Source organism: Salvia splendens, chromosome 8 (assembly GCF_004379255.2).
Source record: "Salvia splendens isolate huo1 chromosome 8, SspV2, whole genome shotgun sequence".
NCBI classification, from domain to species: Eukaryota; Viridiplantae; Streptophyta; class Magnoliopsida; order Lamiales; family Lamiaceae; genus Salvia; species Salvia splendens.
Window position 1 is genome coordinate 29,868,582 of NC_056039.1, and position 20,373 is coordinate 29,888,954.

The 20,373-nt window shown below is 39.9% G+C and overlaps 2 protein-coding genes and 1 pseudogene across 2 annotated transcripts; 1 reads left to right on the forward strand and 2 right to left on the reverse strand.

The window, feature by feature from the left end:
- The first annotated feature begins 1,309 nt into the window (after positions 1-1,309).
- On the forward strand, positions 1,310-2,687 carry LOC121743193 (dof zinc finger protein 4-like). The gene is made up of 2 exons (XM_042136424.1): positions 1,310-2,229; positions 2,321-2,687. Exon 1 carries the CDS (start codon positions 1,477-1,479, stop codon positions 2,194-2,196), a length of 720 nt encoding a protein of 239 aa, XP_041992358.1. The 5' UTR covers positions 1,310-1,476; the 3' UTR covers positions 2,197-2,229; positions 2,321-2,687.
- A 385-nt stretch (positions 2,688-3,072) lies between these two features.
- Positions 3,073-12,861, reverse strand: LOC121746050 (annotated as a pseudogene).
- On the reverse strand, positions 12,183-20,111 carry LOC121744365 (protein MOR1-like). Its single transcript, XM_042137885.1, has 8 exons — positions 19,705-20,111; positions 19,430-19,535; positions 19,192-19,315; positions 18,374-18,453; positions 18,121-18,285; positions 17,954-18,018; positions 17,338-17,420; positions 12,183-14,519 (listed from the first exon to the last, which is right to left on the reverse strand). The coding sequence occupies exons 1-7, from the start codon at positions 19,862-19,864 to the stop codon at positions 17,371-17,373; spliced, it is 750 nt and encodes a 249-aa protein (XP_041993819.1). The 5' UTR covers positions 19,865-20,111; the 3' UTR covers positions 12,183-14,519; positions 17,338-17,370.
- Positions 20,112-20,373: the final 262 nt, after the last annotated feature.

Below are 20,373 nucleotides of genomic sequence, written 5' to 3' on the forward strand. Positions count from 1 at the left end.
ATATGAAAGATGATTTATTTATATATGGAGTATATATTAGTGCCAAATATTAGAATGAAAATATATATGTATATCGTCAAGGCATATTGTAGACCCAACCTAGTGAGAGAGAAATTGCATCTCCATCACAAAAATGGGATGACATATAGCATCATAATTCACACCTAATGTAATGAGAAGATTGTGCATGTGATAACATGCATAAATTTAAGGCAAGAGTGGCCCATTGAGTGATCACAATCTCTTCAAACAACCTCCAAAATAGGGTTTATTATTCCTCTCATCCCCACGAGCAACCACATGCTGACAACTGGTTGTTTTAATTACTTTAATTAAACGCCATCATATTTACATCCAATTTAATTTTCTATCTCTAGTACTACTTTTACAACCTTGATAGTACTTGAGCCACAATAGGATTTCCACCAACGTGCAAATTGGCAGGGGACATAAGATCACATTTCAGACCGACCAAACATATGAACCCTTTAAACGACAAGGAATATTATTCCACACCACTCATATACTATAATTAATTAAACCCTGCTTCATCATAGTAGTATGCATACATATATGTATATATAGAGGGAGAGAGAATAGGTATGGAGAGTGGAATGTTGAAGATGAGAATGATCATTGATCCATATTATATGCACATGTTGGAGTGATGACTTAGGGATGAAGTAACCATCTATCTAGGGTTTAACTTTATGGTCATTAATAGTGTAGATTACACTCGCAATGCATGTTGCATGTATGATATATACATGCATGATGGCGACATATACATCCACATGCGCGGTGTGTGTATGTGTTTTGGGAGCCCAATTGTACCATTATTTATAAAAGTGACAACAAAGGATGCACCCCACACCATTCCAATTAAGACCCATTGATCTCTGGACCGCATAAACTTGTGTGATTACGATTTTCTTTAATTTATTATTATTATTATTAGGGATATTGGTCATAAAAATCACAAATTGTAAAGTCAATATCAGTTTTCTACTATGCGTCATTCTTCAAATTCGACACATCTATGTGCCATATACTATTATGCGCGTATTATCCAACGTTGAATTCAAGAATTAGTACGTTGAAGCGACGTTATTCCGTGTGGTATAATTTAAACTAAGCAACATAGCTTTCACGGTTAGCTATGTTTGATCAAAATTTGACGAAAAAAGTATTTTTATATCGGATTGGCATAGTTTCACAAGTTTTTAAACCACATTGAAAATTCATGAGAAATGCTAGACCCTAAAATTTACAATTCTTAAAGAAATATCCTTGATTATTATTATTATTATTATTATTATTATTATTATTATTATACAGATAGATGTATATATATGGACAGTGATGCGCTAAACACAAGCATAACACTGTACCATATCACCTTCCTCTAAATTCCCCTCTCTCTCTCTCTACACAATTTTTGAATCTGTTATCTGGTTTGTTTGATCGAACTGTGGCATGGGATTGAGCAGCAAACAGGTTTCGGGCGATCAAACGCTGGATTGGGGGCAAACCTTCCTGCAGTCAGCAGCGGCGGAGACGTCGAAACCGGCGCCAAGCCGGCGGCAGCAGCAGCCTCAAGCGGAGGCGTTGAAGTGCCCGAGGTGCGCCTCCACCAACACCAAATTCTGCTACTACAACAACTACAACAAGTCCCAGCCTCGCCATTTCTGCAAATCCTGCAAGCGCCACTGGACCAAAGGCGGCACTCTCCGCAACATCCTCATCGGCGCCGCCCGCAAAAACAAACGCCCTAGGCTTTCCAAACCCGCCAAATCCCCGCCCGCCGTCTCGACCGGGCAGAAAAACATGTCAAACATTCTCTACCACGCATTGATCGGCCGCTCCTCCTCGTCGCCGCTGCTGCTGCATGAAACGACGACGTCGAATTCGAAAGGTATCGACAGCATTTCTTCCCCTTTCAGCGGCGCTCCGATTATTCCAACCTCCGAATTTCAATTCTCGAGCGCGAATAACGCATTTGATCATCACTTGGGGGGAAATCTCGATTCGATGGAGGAGTCGACAATCACCACCGTGAATGATCCGGGAGGGGCGTGGGAGATGGATTTGCAGAATTATTGGAGCTGGAACGACATCGATGCGTTGACTTCGGCTGATCTGAGTTTGGCGTGGGATGATGACATTGAAGAAGACAAGCCAGTCATCAAACCCTAAAATTCTGATGTGGGGATTAATTTGTATGTTATGGTAATAGATGAATAATAGCGGTTTGATCCATTTTAGAAGTGGAGGATTAATACCTTAAATTTAAGAGATGGTGTGAATTCCGTTTGTGCAGAACTATCATATGAAGTAGTTTGTGGAAGCTGTCGTTTTTAGTAATCAGCTTCGGAGGTACGTACAAGACTTATTTTATGTGTCCAACTTGGGTTTGTTTGTTATACTATATCACTTTCGAAGAAGAATGAATTTCATGTCAAATGTTGGATTGTTACGTTGGAGAGAGAGAGAAGCAGATGGGACCTGCTACAGCGAGGTGGGGTGACTAGATTTGTATCTTTGTGTAGATATATGTTCGCCATTTCAGTCTGGATTTTGTTCTGACTTGTTGCTACTACCATTTATTCATGTTCCTGGGGCCCTTCTGACTCCTCAATTATTCACAAATAGCGATTGATTAATTTAGCCCACTATTTCTTGACGTACTCAATATTTTCTATAGCTTTCTTAATTTGTGCTCGTTTAGAGGTTTGTTAGCATTGATAACACACAATCGAAACTTGAGTTATAGACCAAGTATTTAAAAAGAGGTTGCGTAAAGTTTCTGACACCACATGTCAACATAGAAAATTTTTAAAACAAAAAATTGAGCTGATGCTTAATAGTTTCCAATAGCTAGTATTTTTCAATAAAAAAATTGGTTGAACGAACATTGCTAATAGTCATTTTATGAATTGTAGTGTACTTTTTTGGAATTGAACCACAGTGATTCAATGAACTACAAACATCAGTATAATTGGGCTAGCACGAGTTGCAACACAAGGGAGATGTTCTCTCGATGAATGATCTTGAATTAGAAACAAAAATTAATTGACGTTGCTCTGAGCTCCTGCAACCTCAAACATGCATAATTTTAATACTATGGAATTATTTACACACTCTGCATTTACAAAATGGGATACTTTACCGCAGTAACAAAGTCATTGTTTCTACCCTACATAGAATCAAATGAGCCACTCTTTAACCTTTCCATGCGCGCCTGAAGCCCCGATAGCGCTTTCTCGTCCATAGCTAGTATTCCGCCCTGCATACTGCCGTGAGCTTCATCACCATTCCCGTTCACTTGTATCAACGGCCGGCTTCTTGATTCTGGATTCACTCCGCCAGCTGCTAACTGGATGCTTTTCATCCTTTCCCTAATTGCATCTAGGGTTCCATTTGACACTGCAGTTTCAAGTTAAGTATAAGGTCCGAATAAAGGTTCTCTCAAAAATAGCAACAGATAAAATTGAAGCATTTAACTAACCACCAGACGGTAATCTGTCATTTCTGGACTCCTCGAAGTTTTGAGGTAAGCCAGATGGATCATAAGACACTTTCTGGGAGACAGCATTAACAAGCCGATGATCATCTTCAGCAAAAGATGGCGGTAATGAAAAATTTGTGGGTTCACTGCCTGCATTCAGGTTTCTCGAGTCATTTAATGGGTCTGCATTTACAGGAGACAGAGAGCCATATCTTGAAGAAAGGTAAAGCGCTGCTGGTGGAGGAGTGGATAGAGGTACACTCGAGGGAGTCCTTCCTGCGGCTGCATTCTTCTCCATCTGCCAAAAATATAAACTTAAGCACACATAAAAGGAACAACAAATTGCAGCAAGTGAATTGGAGGCAAACCTGGGCCAAACCATCTCTGATGTATGTTCGAAATGCCTCACCGGCATTATGCAACTGAGCAAAAATATCAACCTGGGAAAAGAAAATAAAACTCGTAATAAAATAGTACAAATGATCAATGACAAATAGAAATACAGCAAATATCAAGCCATTTACAATGGTATACATGATTACCTGAGGATACAATTGCGTTATGCGATAAAGTTCATACAGACCAATTGAGCAAGTCTGCTTTTCACCAATTTTCTTAAATATTGCAGCCAGTTCTTGCTGTTATAGCAAACATCAAGTGAAGGATTAAAAACTGGAGGGCAGCATGGGGTGAAAGCAAAGGTTAAAAAAGAAAATTGATCACCAACAAAAGACACGGTTGCACCTTCAACTGAGCATCTGCAGAGTGTGCAGCTGGTGCAGTGTTGTTGGCATTTGAGTCACTCCAGTGAGTTTGCCCAACAGGGCCAGATGGTGTCAGCATTCTTGCAGCTGCTAGTGTCTGCTCAATTTTGTTGATAGTGAATAAGTTAGGAAAAACCAATGTAAATAATCACGTCATTAAGCAATAGCATACACCATACACACCTGAAGATTTAGGTCAATATAGGCAAGAATGATAGGTTGTGGTTGCATGTCTATTGGCACCATGGAGAGATGGCCTTTTATGGCTGTTCCACGTAGTTTAACAAGCTCGTGGAGAACAGTTTTAACCATTCGAAGTGGTTTGTCATCAGCTCCAGCTCTTCAACAATTTATAAGGAAAAATAGTTAGTGTGAATTGTTGTTCCAAACCACAATAAAGTGGAACCCATCCACAAGTAACAAGATTTAAAATTTTGATTGATACTGTTACATTTTTCTGTACCTCTTACGTATTTCATCCATTCCTAATTCTTGCAGATATACATGGATACTCTGAAGAATACGATCAAGATCTACATCGTATATGGTATTTTGCAGAACCTGTTTCATATGAATATTGGAGATGTCAAGTAATTAGGCTTTACACAGGAGAAGGCACTTGAACTAGACACAGTAAGGGGAAGTAGTTTTAAGAAGAGAGATGAGAAGGTTTACAGATAAAATACCAAACATCAGGGATGACCAAATTAAGATACACTACCTTTGTAAGCTTGATCAAACATTTAACAAGCAAATCAGAGAATTTCTGATTTCAAATTGCAAGAGACTCGTTTGTTGCTGGAGAAGGCCATCTTGATGGATCCAGAGGTCGTAAGAGATGTATAAGAACATCAAATGATGAAGTACGCTCTGCATTATCCTGAACGTGCAATCCGGCCACACAGAGAAATCTCAAGAAGATTAAAACACAACTAATCATGATTTCCTCATAAATTTCACATCAAAACTTACCAGAATCTTTAACATCAGCACATTCAAAGCTCTCAAAAGTTGACTTCCATCATCCATCTGTGGAACCCTATCATCCAAAAGCCATAGCAGCAGTTCCGTGATGAGACCATCAAGTGTACTTTCCTTGACTGCATAAGCAAGCCTCTTGTTCTGAAAAGTCTGCAACAAAAGCAGTAACAATTTTGGACTTCAATTGACACCCAAATAATCAAAATAATGATATGGCACCTAATCAATTAGAAGGTCATTCTACTTTGCTTGTTCAACAAGAGTAAACTCCTACCTGCATCAAAGTGTTCAGGACATATTTACAAGATCTTGAAGAGGCACCAGTGAGACTAAAGTCAAAAGTCATAGCAACCTGCTCTAACCAATAACAATTGTGAGGTTCTCCAGAAAAATACCTGTACGTCAAGAAAAATTAGGAAATAACAGAATAATTGCCTTATTCGCCAAGCATGAAACAAGTCTATCAGCATCTTTGACTATGTCATCCATTGTGCTGCCCTCAGGGTCAGCAGTTGCTTGTGCCAATTCATGGCACACAACTTTCATCCCTTCAACAGCCTGCAGGAAAAAACAACTATGAGTTTCCCTAGAGATAGCACACATCGCCTAACAGAACACAAGATTTACATCGTACAAAAAAAAACAATTATTGCAATATTTGAAAATAAGGTTATGCCAAAGTCTTGCAAAAGCATTTCTTTAAGCAATTCTAGACAAGACTAGACAGCATCAACCACTAAGTAATGTAGTCTTCGAGACCTTAAAGAAAGGGGCAGTTCTATTTGCTTCCTCAGAATGTACCCATTTTTCAAACTAGAATCAAAGATATGTGCACAGTTAGGATGTCACCAACAAATTAATTGTTATTCAAAGACCATCCGCTAAAAATGTATCTCTCTTTTTTCCAGATTGATTTTCAGAAGTTATCATACTATTGGTTCATTTGCACAACTCTTTTGAAATGCATTACTGAACAACTGTACATATCTTTGAAGAGATACAATAAATATATACCAAATTAACACATATATAGAACCCTGAATTTTATTTTTAATTTAATCTTTCGAAAAAGTATTCCATTGAAAAATAATCCTCATATTTTACTCCATCCCCAATCAGTCTAATAACTCCATTTTGACATATATTCCAAAGAAGCTTAAATATTAGCATAAACCTGTTCATGGGAGCAATATTTACGACTGTCATTAATACCAATAAACCTATATACCCTCAATCAGCTGCTTCTAGTTAAATATGCAAAACCAACATCAAATGACATAAGTGAAGTATATCTTTACAGTTCAATAAAGATGGCAAACTAGCGGTACTCATCTTTACACATCCCTAACCAGAGATAACCGCATGTAGACTTATAATCTAAAAAACTCATCATAAATAGGATAATTAAGTATACCTGTTCAGGAGAACCATATTCTATGATATTCAAAGCTTCATTCCAGTCTGTGAGGCCAACACCAGAATAAGCCTGTGGCATTGGTAGTCTATCTGTGTGGATTTCAGGAAGACCATAGTTCTCCCTAAGAGGACAATTAACAACAGACATTAGTAGAAAGCAAACCCATCCATAATATATTATGATATAATTAGTTCAGAGAAAATTAGTAAATCAGTCTGGATTGTGTTGATTATAGACAATTAGCACATAAAAAATTGAGTACCGATAGAATGTTGGGATGCTCATAGATCTTGATACTTCCCCACTTTGCTCCGCTGGGTCAGACCTGTGGGCATTAAAAACTAATTACCAGAACTAAAAAGAAGAGGTACAATGAAGTCATATATGATCTTTCCCTTTAAAGTTATGAAAATATAAAATAAAGTGACAGTTCAATAAATACCACGAATGACCTGCCACAACAGAAAAAAAAAACTTGGAAAAGATCTGCCATCAAAAGATATTCTTTTTAATCACCTCTTCCATGTACACTCTAGAGCATGCACATATATTAGCAATATGGACGCGTATAAGCTGTTCATCGACTTTTTCTGTAACAAGATTACTAGGCTTAAAGTTCCAACCACTAACATAAATTTTAGATGGAAATGAGACCTCCTTCAAAAATGAGCCTTAGAGTGAACAATATCATTACGTATGCATGCCATGGATTAAACTAGGACTCTAGCTAGTAATAAAAGTTTTCTCCAAAATCCAAATATGTTGATATTCCTACTTAATGGTGTTCATAAACTAATAGCATATAATTATCAAGTGTATACAAAATTGATTTCCAGGCAGGTTGAGGTAGGAACTGGTTGAAAGATGTTCAGAGAACAGGCTTCTTTAGCTGAGAAAACACAATGCAACTGTGTAAGAAATTCATACGCATTGTCCCGCACTGAGCGTCTTAGGGCGGCCCTAGCTTCCCCTGGCCTGCCTTCCTTCCTCTTCTCCATCTCTAGTGCCTGACGATTCACAAGAGTACAAGTTGTACAACAACTGTTTTATTGGAGGAATCAAATGAAAAATAGACGCAAACCTCATTGTACTAACCTTCCATTTAAATCTATCATCTAACATACTTCTTTGTGCTTCAGTAAGCTTCCCAACATATCTCCATATATCATCACCTATATTATTTGCAGAATTATCAGGATCGATGGCCATGATCAAAACAAGTCCTTATTCAATACTAGTATTATTTTCCACTGAAATGACTACCATAGCCATAAAATCCCCTTAGCCTAACAAACACTAAATACAACATAAAAAAATCTAAATGAACAATCTACCAACATATGTAGTAAGTTATAAACTCACCAAGAATCTTATATCCTATTGCCTAAGTATTCAGTGCAGCTTTGCGGGTGTCACCATCTCGCTCAGCAGTTAAACTAGCGACAATTTGCAAGGATTTTAACTGCCCAATTATCTGCCAAGAGGAACACAAGGAAAGATATAGCAAACAAAAAACACAAAAATACTAGAGTGAATGCAATGAAGGATAAACAAGGTTGCTGGTTAACTGGTTGCCTCAGCTCCATAGTTATCTAATAAGAATCCAACATGGTCGGCAGACTCAATCCTTGTTCTGTTATTCCTAGAACGCAAACCCTCCAATATATAAGGAAAAGTTTTTGCAGCAGAATATGTTTGGATGACTTGCTTCATCAGTTCCCGCATTTTTTCTCTAACTTTTTCACTATTATGTCCAGACTGCAGTGCACGAAAATAAGACATTGAAAACTGGTTGAGTTAGTATGTTTAAAAAATAAAATCAATCCAATCCAAACCAACCAGATCATTTGCCATAGACTTAAAAAAATTACTCCCACAACAAGAAAAGCATATCACGTAGACAGTTAACACAGCAGTTACCTTCTCAACCAAGCAAGGGAGAAAGATAGTAGCCTCTGCTTCGGTCATTGTGTAACCCTCATTTTTCAGCATATCCAGAAGCTCAGGAAGAAATTCCAGAACCTTATCAAAGGTACAGAAGATCAGGGAAAGGATCCATAGAGTTTAATTACGATAGCAAAGAAATATCAAGAGCTAAATATTTACTGTAGCATCATTATAGAGCTAGAGTTTAGAGAATCAATACTCGGTTATTCCAATTGTAATTTTAGTATTTCCACTAGTCCAAATAAACAAGTAACAGTTGGGTTGCAAACCCCTACCACTCATTTCCATTTCGTAAAACAAATCATATGATTAATTCAGATGGACAAGCAATCAAACACACAGGCAAGCTGACAAAGTAAAAAATACACAGACAAATTGATAAAAGTCTATGTACCTTTAATAAGCATGATGTATTGGACTCACAGAACCTCAACACAAACCACTTCAAGAGTATATCTAAGACTTCAATCACCTCCCTTCCCATAGATGGAAGAGCCTATATACCATAAATAAACAGAAGTTTAAAAGAGTAAATTCAAGTTTCACATTCAAAACTACAATATATATTAAAAGAACCTTTTGCAACATCTCGATGCCATCAACTTGCGTTTTGAAGTCAGAACTTAAAAGCCTCCAGTGCAGATCCTCTCGGAAGTATTTCATGACATCATTCTATTGAAACAAGCAAAATCAATTACTAACACCCATAAAGAATGTAACTTATCATCACATGCAATAATTTACACAAGCCATACAGATGCCTAAACAAATCAACACTTATGGTCATTTAGCAACTACCCAAACCCAAAAGCTGACAAGTTCTAAAAAGTTGTGTAATGCCCTTCTGTTATGATATGGAAATGCTATCACACAAATTATATGAACCAATAACAGTAGACACTTTACTGTACACTAAAAAAAGGATAAAACACAAGTCTGAAGAGCACAAAATTAACAAATAAATCTTAAAACAGAACAGAAACCTCGAGATCTTGAATTTGCTCTATACGCAATTCTTCGAATTTGAATCTGCGAACAATAATTCTTTCCCTGTCATCCTGCAAGGGTATCACCAAATTTATAACATACTCTGTTTGCAGAAATATACAGAACTGTTATACGGCAGCCTGCAGTTACCAAACTAACTGCAATTTGTTGCTTCCAAAAAATAAATGTGTACCTTGTTTGAATCCTTCAGACAGATCAGGGCTTGTGACTGAATGTTTATGTCTTGAACTGACACGATAGAAACTTGCCTGGATCCCTTGGTAGGTACAGCTCTCTATAGAAACGGGATGTCAATTAACGAATACTTTCGATAAAGAGAAAGACTTAACCTTATAAAACGTACTGAAGATGCATTTCTGCTTCCATGTCGAGATGTGCGGTCACCATGACCATTGGGCTTTCCCACCTTTGAGCTGTTTTGGATGCCATGCTTGACGAAACAGATCTCCCAGATTCATAATTATCTGCAATGGATATGCGGAACCAAAACATTAAATATATGGACATGGATAAGTGGAAAAAACAGCATTTCTTTTAGTGGGAGAGTAATATAAAGTAATATTCCTATAATACCTTGAAAAGCTCCATACGGCTTCAATCGTTCACCAATTATAGCTAATAAAGCAGATCCTTGTATATCTCTCAAGTTTTTGGACACCTATAAAAAGAGAGTTATGAAGAGGCTGAAAGAGTTAGTAAACCTTGATCAAGAAATAGAAATTTTGGGCATTCAATGTTCATACCATTTCTTGTCCGCAAACTCTCAATATTTCATTAAAGCATACTTCAGCAGTTATCCAACAAGTGAGTGAGTGGTTGAGCAATCTTTGCGAAATCCTTTATGAACCTCCTATAGAATCCAGCATGCCCTAGGAATCCTCTTACTTCTTTCTGATTTGTCGGGTAAGGCAGTTTTGAAATCACATCAATCTTTGCTTGGTCTACCTGTATACCTCTTTCTGATACCACATGCCCTAGGACAATTCCTTCTGGGACCATAAAGTGGCATTTTTCGAAATTCAAAACCAAATGCTTTTCCTGGCACCTCCTCAACACTATATCCAAACTTGTCAAACATGAGTCAAATGAATTCCCTTACACAGTGAAGTCGTCCATAAAAATCTCGATACAATCTTCTAGGAGATCCGAGAAGATACTCATCATACACCGCTGAAAAGTGTCTGGCGCATTGCACAGACCAAACGGCATCCTTCTGTAAGCATACGTTTCGAAGGGACACGTGAAAGTTGTCTTCTCCTGGTCCTCGGGATCCACGTAGATTTGAAAATACCCACTATATCCGTTTAGGAAACAGAAATATTGCTTGCCCGCCAACCTCTCCAACATCTGGTCAATGAAAGGTAGAGGGAAATGGTCTTTCTTAGTCGCTTCATTTAACTTCCTATAGTCAATGCACATCCTCCACCCAGTAACTAGTCGGGTGGGCACCAACTCATTCTTGTCGTTCTTGACCACCTGTATTCCCGACTTCTTTGGTACCATATGTACTGTACTCACCCATTCACTGTCTGGTATGGAATAAATGATACCTAGGGAGAGTAGCTTCAATACTTCCTTTAGCACCTCCTCCCTCATGTTAGGATTCAATTTGCGTTGAGAATCTCTGCAGGCTTTTGCTCCCTCTTCTAGCCGAATGTGATGCATGCACAGATCGGGACTGATTCCTACCAAATCAGAGAGTGTCCACCCAATAGCCTTCTTGTTCCTCCAAATTACCTTCAGCAGTTCCTCTTCTTGTCCCCCGGTCAAGCTGCTGTTAATAATCACAGGGAAAGTTTCATTCTCCTCTAGATACGCATACTTGAGACCTGGTGGAAGTGTTTTCAGTTCTTTCTTGGGGACATCTTTTTCCTGGGGTAAGAGATTTTTCTCTGTCGACTCCGTTGTTATTCCCTTTGTAGACTCAGTAGAACTTTTCATGCTCGCCACATAAGGTGTCTTCCTTGATCTAGCTAGCTCCGGGTTCGTGCAGAATTCCATAATTGCTTCAGCTAGCTCCTCATCTGATAACTCACTCGTGTTCATTGCTTGACACCACCCGGCTACTTCTCTATCAATAGCATGACTCATCTCAGAATTCGCAATCTGCTCCTGCATTAATTCGGTCTCAAGATATTCTTGGACCAAGGGGTTAATAACATCTATAGCATGCAAATTTTCAACGTCAAGAGGTTTCTTCATTGCCTCATCTATGCTGAATGTATATTTCTCCCCATTGTAATCAAGGCAAATGGTGTCATCAAAGACATCAATGATAGTCTTAGCGGTACGTAGGAAAGGTCTCCCTAAAAGTACTCCGCCAGACTCTGCAGACTCACTATCACTCATCTTAATCACATGGAAATCAGCTGGGTACAAGAAGTCATGTACCTTTACTATCACGTTCTCAAGCACTCCTTCAGGACAAATGCATGACTTGTCTGCCTATTGGATCACAACTTTCGTGTCCACCATGCCTACCCCTACTAACTTCTTGTATATAGAAAGTAATAACACATTTATGGATGCACCTAAGTCACACATAGCATGTTCAATTTTTACATCACCAATAGAGATGGCCAAAGTAAACATACCTGGATCATTGCATTTCGAAGGCATCCTCCGCTTCTGAATTACCGCGGACACATTCTCGCCTATCAGAATTTTTCCACTAGGTCTCGCCTTACCAGCTATATATTCCTTGGTGACACTGGCAATTTCAGAGCCTGTAAGAATGGTAGATGGATTTCCAGCTTCCCAAAAATGTCTATAAAATCTACCGGCTCATCCTTCTTTTTCTTTGCTTCCCCTCGGCTTGGGAATGGTTTCGGTAGCTTCCCTGTTCCTGTAGAGCTACCGGCCGAGAATTCTTCGACTTCTTTCTTCTCCTCCTCCCTTACCAACTCTGGCCCTGGATCGAGGAAAAATGGTTCAGTTTCTCTGGGCAATGGTTTCTTCAAATCTCATGCTCTGAGTTCATCTCTAATCATGAGATTGTTTGCAGCCAAGTTCCTCGGTCTAGAGGTTATACCCCCTGTCTCCTTGCCCTCGGTGGGATCTGTGACTTCCTTCGGTCTCATTGTTGGGCCTTCGTACCCCTTCCCAGACCTTAAGGTAATTTGGCTAATATTGGCCCTATCAGGCGGTTTTACTGAGGCAGGAATTTTACCCTCATTACCTCGCATGTCACTCAATGAAGTAGCAATCTGTGACAGCTGCCTTGCTAACATATCCATTGCCGCCTTTTGTTCTTGCTGAGCATCCTGAAGCTTGTGGACTACATCATTGTTCGACTGTAAGTTGTTCTGCATGTGCTGCTGAGAACTGATGAGGTCGTGCACCTTTTCATCAAGATTCCTTGGTGGCTTAGAACTCGGTTGACTGGGGCCGGGTCCTGCATTCTGGTTTGCTCCACTTCTTTGGGTAGGGCGAATATTTTCTTGACCCCCTAAATTGTTGTTGAACTGATTTCCTTGACCTGGGTAGGTGGGTTGGAAATTCCTTTGGTGTGGTGGCACATAAGAGTTCCCCTAATGGTTTTGATTCCTGTTTCTCCAGTTCGAGTGATCTCCCTGGTTCCGATTGTTCCAATTGTCTTGCCCTTCATGATTCCTCCAGTTGCCCTACCTCTCGGGCTGAGGTGCAAACTGTATACTCTGTTGTAGTGCTGGCTGGCTCTGTTCGTTATCAGATCATTTAAAATTTGGATGATTCCTCTAGGGTGCATCTCTTTGTCTCCCGGGGGTTCCAACTTCCATCGGGATTCCAACTCCCCATCGCATTCACCTGGGCCTGGTAATCTCTTTCCTGGGATCCGTAATATTGTTGAAATTGGGACTCTCCTGGACCAGGCGGTTTCTCCTTCTCCGGTGGCGCTGACGAATTAGTTTTTTCGATAGCATTCAAAAGAGCCTTCTCAAGTCTATCTATCCTTGCCTCTACTTTATCATCATCTTGTTCCCTCAGTGCATTCGCAGAACCTCTTCTCACAGCATTCCTTGGACTATCATATGCCTTCTTGGCATCTATCAATTTCCCCAGAATCTCTCGTGCCTCACTTCCTCTTTTCCGTGTAAAATTCCCTCCGCTTGAGGAATTCATCAAGTCCTTCGCCTCAGGAGTCCCTCCTTCATAAAACAGAGAATAGGTCTCTGCCTCTATCATCCGGTGATTCGGGCATGCATCCGGCAATCCTTTGAACCTTGACCAGTATTGGCTCAATGACTCGTCATAGTCCTGTTTGCACTACACTATCTCCTTCAGAGCATTCGTCTTGTTGGATGGGAAGAAATAATCTAAAAACTCCAATTTAAAGTCTCTCCAAGTGCGGATGGAATCCAGGGGTAACCGTAATAACCATGTGTTGGCCTCCCCCTTCAGAGTGAAAGGAATCGCGCGCAAGCGATAGTCCTCCTCCGTCGCATCATTTAGCCTCTTTTGGATGCTGCACAATTTACTGAATTCATTCAAAACCTCGTTCGGGGCACTCACTTCTTCGCCCAGAAAATGTCGGTAAGATGCCGAGCACATTCGTCTTGATCTCAATGGACCTCTGACGTGGGTTCGTCACTATGGCCTGTGCTGGCTCTCCATCTAAATGGGCAGTTAGCGACCCTATCTCCGGATCTGGGTCTACTACGTGCGCCATAACTACTTCCTCTGTTTCACCTGTTTCTGACTCTGTTTCCGACTCTGGTAGTGACTCCGGATCTTCACGTCCTGACGACGCCCAAGATTCGTCGCTAGTAAATCCACTCGGAAACGGATCTCCCGTGGTGAACCCTGATCTGGTGGTTACTGTGGAGGCTGTGTCCTTGACCTGCCAAATGAATTGACCGTGCTCCCACCCAGACGAGTTACTCCAGTGAGTAGACCGTGAGCCTCAGCTCATAAACTACAAATAAAAGGAAAGAAAATAAATCAACACTAACACAAACTACGCCATCCATCCCCGGCAACGGCGCCATTTGAAGTAATTATGAGAAGGGAGTAAGTGCAGTATTTGTTTTGTAAATAGGAGTCTTAGAGTCTCTAGATCTAGCGTTTTTGTGAGTTGCATGAGCTAGTGAGATAATAAGGCAAGATTCCCTTAGTGAGAGCGATTGAAGATAGGATACATGTCAACTTTGATGTCATTTTCCTTAATAAACTAAAAGCGGTCTGAATGAAGTAAGGATGATAGAAAAGGCCTTAGATAACCTAGTTGTGCAGCCCTACTATAAGAGCGAGTTATAAGCCTAAACACTTTGAGCTAACATGTAAAAATGGGTTGCTACTTGATGCTTAGGGAGTAGAGTATAAAGGAGAAAAAATGAGTTATGGAAGTATAAGCTGGACGAAGTCCAGGAACTGGTGGTATAAGCTGGACGAAGTCCAGGGGAAAAAAATAGAACAGGAAAAGGAGGTATAAGCTGGACAAAGTCCAGGGGAAAAAGGGATATATATAGAAAAAGAAAAAATATATGAAAAAAATAGGGCAGGAATGCAATCGCAACCTGGCCCAGGAAATCAATAGGGAAAAGGAGTAGTAAGAAGGAGAAACTCTCATAACCCGACACATCAGAGGTGTAACTTTAACTTTGGAGCGTTTCGATCCTAACATCCATGGTGAGGAATGAGTGATTGAGCGAACTTAACTGCTGGGACATCAATAGGCTATCTTGACAAACTGACAGATCGTTTAGGTAGAAGAGGGAAGGGGGAGGATTTGAAGACTGTAGACGATCGGATAGGACTTAAGCTTGTGGGGACGGTCGCCGAAAAGTTGAAACTAGTTCATGCTTATCTGTTGTGTTTTGTTTTTCCTTGTATGTTGTTTTCTTTTGTGAGTCTGTAGTTGTCTAGGTCTAGGAGTCGGTGTTTTGTTTGTGTTTTGCTTGTAGAGTCGTTCTTGGGAACCGTGCATTGAAATTCGCCTTATTTCTTTTTCTTGTCTTTTATGCTTGAGGACAAGCATGGTTTAAGTGTGAGCAGTTTGATAAGGCTAATTTCATGCATAGGTCTAGGGGATAAATTCGTGGATTTACTGGGTCTAACACACGTTTTAAGCCAGGTGTGTAGAAGAATTTCGCCAGGCCAAGGAAAAGAAGAGGACAATCACATGTCCGAGGAAACTGTCAAAGAAGTGAGCATTGTGGAGGAAAATTGCAAGACGGAGGAAATCTCGGAGCTGAAGGGTAGAATGGAGATTTCTACGAAGGCTTCTAGAAGATTATGTCCGCGCCTATATAAGGAAGGAAGCATGCATTCTGAAAAAAAAAGCAAGAGAGGAGAGAACCTTCGGGGGTGGAGGCCTCATTAACAGTCTGTAGCTCGTAGCTCACTTTTCTTTTATACACTTGGGTTCTTTAGAGGGAAATTCTGGGGGTTTGCATTTTGGGTTCACTTTTCGCTTTCTCGCATTTCAGTTGGGTTGTAACACCGTCCTGTCGAGGGCGAAGAAACAAGTTCCATTTTAATTCCTCGTATTTTGTGGATTTCACCGAGCTTCGCTGTTCGGAGCTCGGCTCTCTGCTTTTACCGAATATTTTTGTGTTTAACGCAAGTTTAATTTTCTGTTATGTCTTGATATTGATTTCTGATTTCACTCCTGTGATTTTCTGGAGTTTGAGTTAGTTTACTTGTGTTGGGTGCGTTTCGCAATTGCTCACTGAATCTGTGCAGAGTAATGGCTGGATCGGGTTGATTAGAGTTTGTTGGTGGTTGAGTTGAATCGGAGGTTTGAATTCGGTGTTGTAGTTGAGTGGATTGGAATCGTTTGAATTCGGTGTTGATCGGAGTTGATCTGTTAGATCGGAAGATATGGAGTTGATTGAGGTTGTTGTTTGGTTCGGATCGCTTGGATCCGGAGTGGATTAAGCATCCGACGTGAATCTGAGCAGAGTTGGTTTAAATTTATGCCTAGCCTTCGTGTTTTCATTTCATTCCGTCTAGTATATGTAGATCTGTGTTATTTCCGGTTTGTTGTAAGTTTCCGACGACCCAACTTTTATATTCTGTTCGAATCTAGGTACGTGCTCTGTTTTCTTCATCTTCGTTTTTTATTCAGTTAAAAAATACATGTCGTTGTTAGTTAGAGTTTCAGTTTGTTATTTACAGCCTTTCTGTCGTACTTGCTAATTCTGGAATTATGGGCCCCACTGTTATATGCTTCCTGTCTGGTTTTATTAGGTAGCCGTTTACACGGTCTAGGAAGGGAATTTAATATCCCGTAGTCTTGATGATGTTTGGTCTCAGCATGTTTACAGTTTCCTAGGTCAAGTGTTTACATTTCTTGCCTAGGTCAAGTGTTTACATTTATTGCCTAGGTCAAGTGTTTACATTTCTTGCCTAGGTCTAGTCGTAGTTAAACCTCAACCCAGTTTGCGTGGCAGCAGCCGTCCTTGTCCAAAGTTTCTAAATGCTTTCTTATCTGTCCATCTTCGTGGGATCGATCCCTGCTTCTCTATACTAATCCATAGTATTCGGGTTGAGGGATCTTTGAAGGGGAGTTTAGTGTGCCCAACGACAGAGCATTCCGTGTTCTCTTGAGTTCCTAGACCAAGTGATCTAGTGGATTCATAGGACTTGACATCTCGACCTAGCATAACACCAGAAGCACGCACGAGCACTTTTGCTATTCTCCTCACACTTCACCAGGCTAGGTGGGGACTTTAAAATATTGGCCAGAAATATTGAGCAAATAAAAATATGATTTCAGAATACACACATACCATCAGCTACATTTTCTTCAGTGGGTACAGAACCTACAGTCTCAGAAACAGATTCTGGTTCGGGCTCCTTGTCCTGCTCAGACCTGACAGAGAGAAATGCAAAATATAATTATCCCGATCATAAGAAAAATCATTTTACAGTAGTCACATTTAAACAGACACTAAGAGCTTCATCTGTCAAATAACAAATATACAAAACCAAAGAGGAGCGACAGATATAAAAATTGAAGCACTAGGCCAGAAGAACATAGTGTCATATAGAATCAGACCATAAAACTAAGAGAGAAGCACCTGCATAGTTCTCAAACAGATAAAACTTACAACAATTACTCTCAAATATCAACTACATACTACTATGCAAATGCTCTCAAAAGCTGCTGACAGAGTGATCACCAAACTATGCAAAGTACCATTCTTAAAAAGGGAAGATCTACATCAATATAGTAACTTAGTTGGAACACTAATCAAAGTACCATTCTTAAAAAGGGAAGATCTACATCAATATAGTAACTTAGTTGGAACACTAATTAAAAGAAGAACAAACAAACATCCACGACAGGAGAACAAGAGAGAGTACCAATATCTCTGCCAAATTGAGAGAGTGAGAGAGAGTCACCTGATTTTGCGGGTTGGTTTTGCAGTTCCAGTGACATTACCAAGCTCGGCTTCCAACTCTTTTTTCTTAATTATAAGATAACAAGAGAGGGAAATTATATAAAAAATAGGTATATAGGAAAGAAGAATCTAACACAAATCTGAAATAGGAATACCATTGTATCTCACATCTTTTCAAACAATATTGACTTGACGGGGTCCTTTCCTATCCAACAACAAAGTTCTAGTGTAAGCCCTTTAGAAGAAGCGCGAACATTCTGATCTTGATGATCAAAAAGTTCAGGAAGCATCTTCAAAATTCTCTTTGGCGGTATTATCTTTGATCCAAATTCACTGATACAATATCCACACAAACGCAATGGTAATGCAGGAGGATTGGAGGTAATTGTTGAGCAATAACAAGAAAAAAGACTACCCCTACCTTAATGCCTGAAACATAACATCAATTGCAGGTACAACAGCTTTGGCAACTTTATTTTTAATGGCTTTCTCCATGGCATCCTACAAAGTAAACATTGCTTTACCAATCATGGAATAATAATATACAATGACAACTTCCTATCTAAATTCAGTGTAGACGCATCATTCATCAAATAACAATATTAGGGTATTAAGGCAGTTATCAAGCATATCAAGCTAGACGAGTAGTTGAGGTTATCAGAAACCATGCAAAGCACTTGACCTAGGCAGAAAAACAAGAGGTCTAATATTTCTCCTGTTCCATGGCAGACAAAGACCTAGTTCTTGGTGCGGTTGCTTGCATCAAAGATTATAATATTTGTAGAACTAGTCAATTAGCTACGTAAAGATGAATGATATCCTTATCTCTGAGCTAACAACCAATATATCTTGGCCTTATTTTTAGCTCCATTCCACCGCTATAGTAATGCTATCAATTTGATCTACACACCTAATCAGACAAAGGTGATATGCAATGGGAACGATTAACTAACTGTTCATCTAAGTGTCATATATATATATTGGCATTGTTAATGTAACTCAAATATTCATATTTAATAAAATCAACACTAAATTGGATACAAAATCGATGGATCAAAATATATGGGTTCAAGTTCGAACACTATCTATTGACACGTGCCTGATCGAGCCTCGCATTCGTCCAACTCAAGAGGCCCAAAATATAATTAAATATTAATAAATCTTAGTTGTCTATAGCAACATAAGCAGAATAGAACAAATTAAGTCACTCGAGAAACAGGTTATTGTTTTGACAAGTACCAGGAAAGCTTCAACAGCCTCCAACTCTACCCAAAGCATAAATGCCATCTGTGCCTTCTCCACTGTTTTAGGCCTTCCGGTTAGACATTTTGCCACGATTGCATCGCATACCTCTTTCGCGTATCTGCAACGGAGATAAAACCAAAAGCGGCTAAATGGTGTCACACTCGGCAGTATCAAATATTCGAATAAACTCAGTGAATTTAACGATGAAATCCAAGAAAAACAACCACTTCACCTTCCAGCATCAGCATCTGCAGCTTTCAAAAACGCAATGAGGGCATCGAGAGCCTTCTCCTGCACCGGTGCATTGGAATCAGCCACCGCTTTCCTGAAAAACGGACCTAATGAAAAATCACCGGGATTAGGACAAAAAGAAGAGGATATAGCTGTAGTAATTCAAACCAACATGATCCCACCCACATTAACACTTCCGCGTTCGCCGCCTCCTTCGCCCGATCCAACAACCACAAAACAAACTAGATCTATCTCGAGAAACAAACAAATCCTCACCAAATTCACGAAGGCGCGGGTCCTTGGGATCTGTGATAGCGTCGCAAACGGCCGCCAAATCGATATTTGCGTCATTTCGCACTTTCCAATTCTTGTGCGCCAGCCGATCCTCCCACGGCAACTTCTTCGCCTCCTTCAACAACTTCTCATCCTCCGACATTTCCTATATTTACCGAAGATAAATACCTCTTTGAATGTGGCGATGCTAATGCAGTGGCTAACAACGTCGTCGTCGCAATTTCTCTCTCGGAATCTCCGGCGCTTAAATTACCACTCAGCCGAGTGCCGGCGAGTCTCGAATTCGAGGGCTGAGTGTGAGCGAGGGTGGGGTGAGTGGGGGTGGGTGCGTACGACAACTTTATCTCTCACATTCAAATGTTTTTTTAAAAAAAAAACAAAAAAGTGGAGTCAGGACAGGACTAATTTTATGTTTTACGTTTCGAGAGGGAGGGAGGCCAGTATTTAAAACTGAGCGCGTGGCAACACGTGTGCCGGGCGGGGCTGGAAAGTGCGTGAAAGCGAGTGTAAATATTTGAATTCAAATTATTTGGAGTGTAATTAAGGTGGAGATAATAATTGTTAATACTCTTTATTATTCTCTATGCAGGTGTGCCGGAGTTGCCAGTTAACACAGATAGATATGGTTCTACCTGCGTTGTAAGAATATTC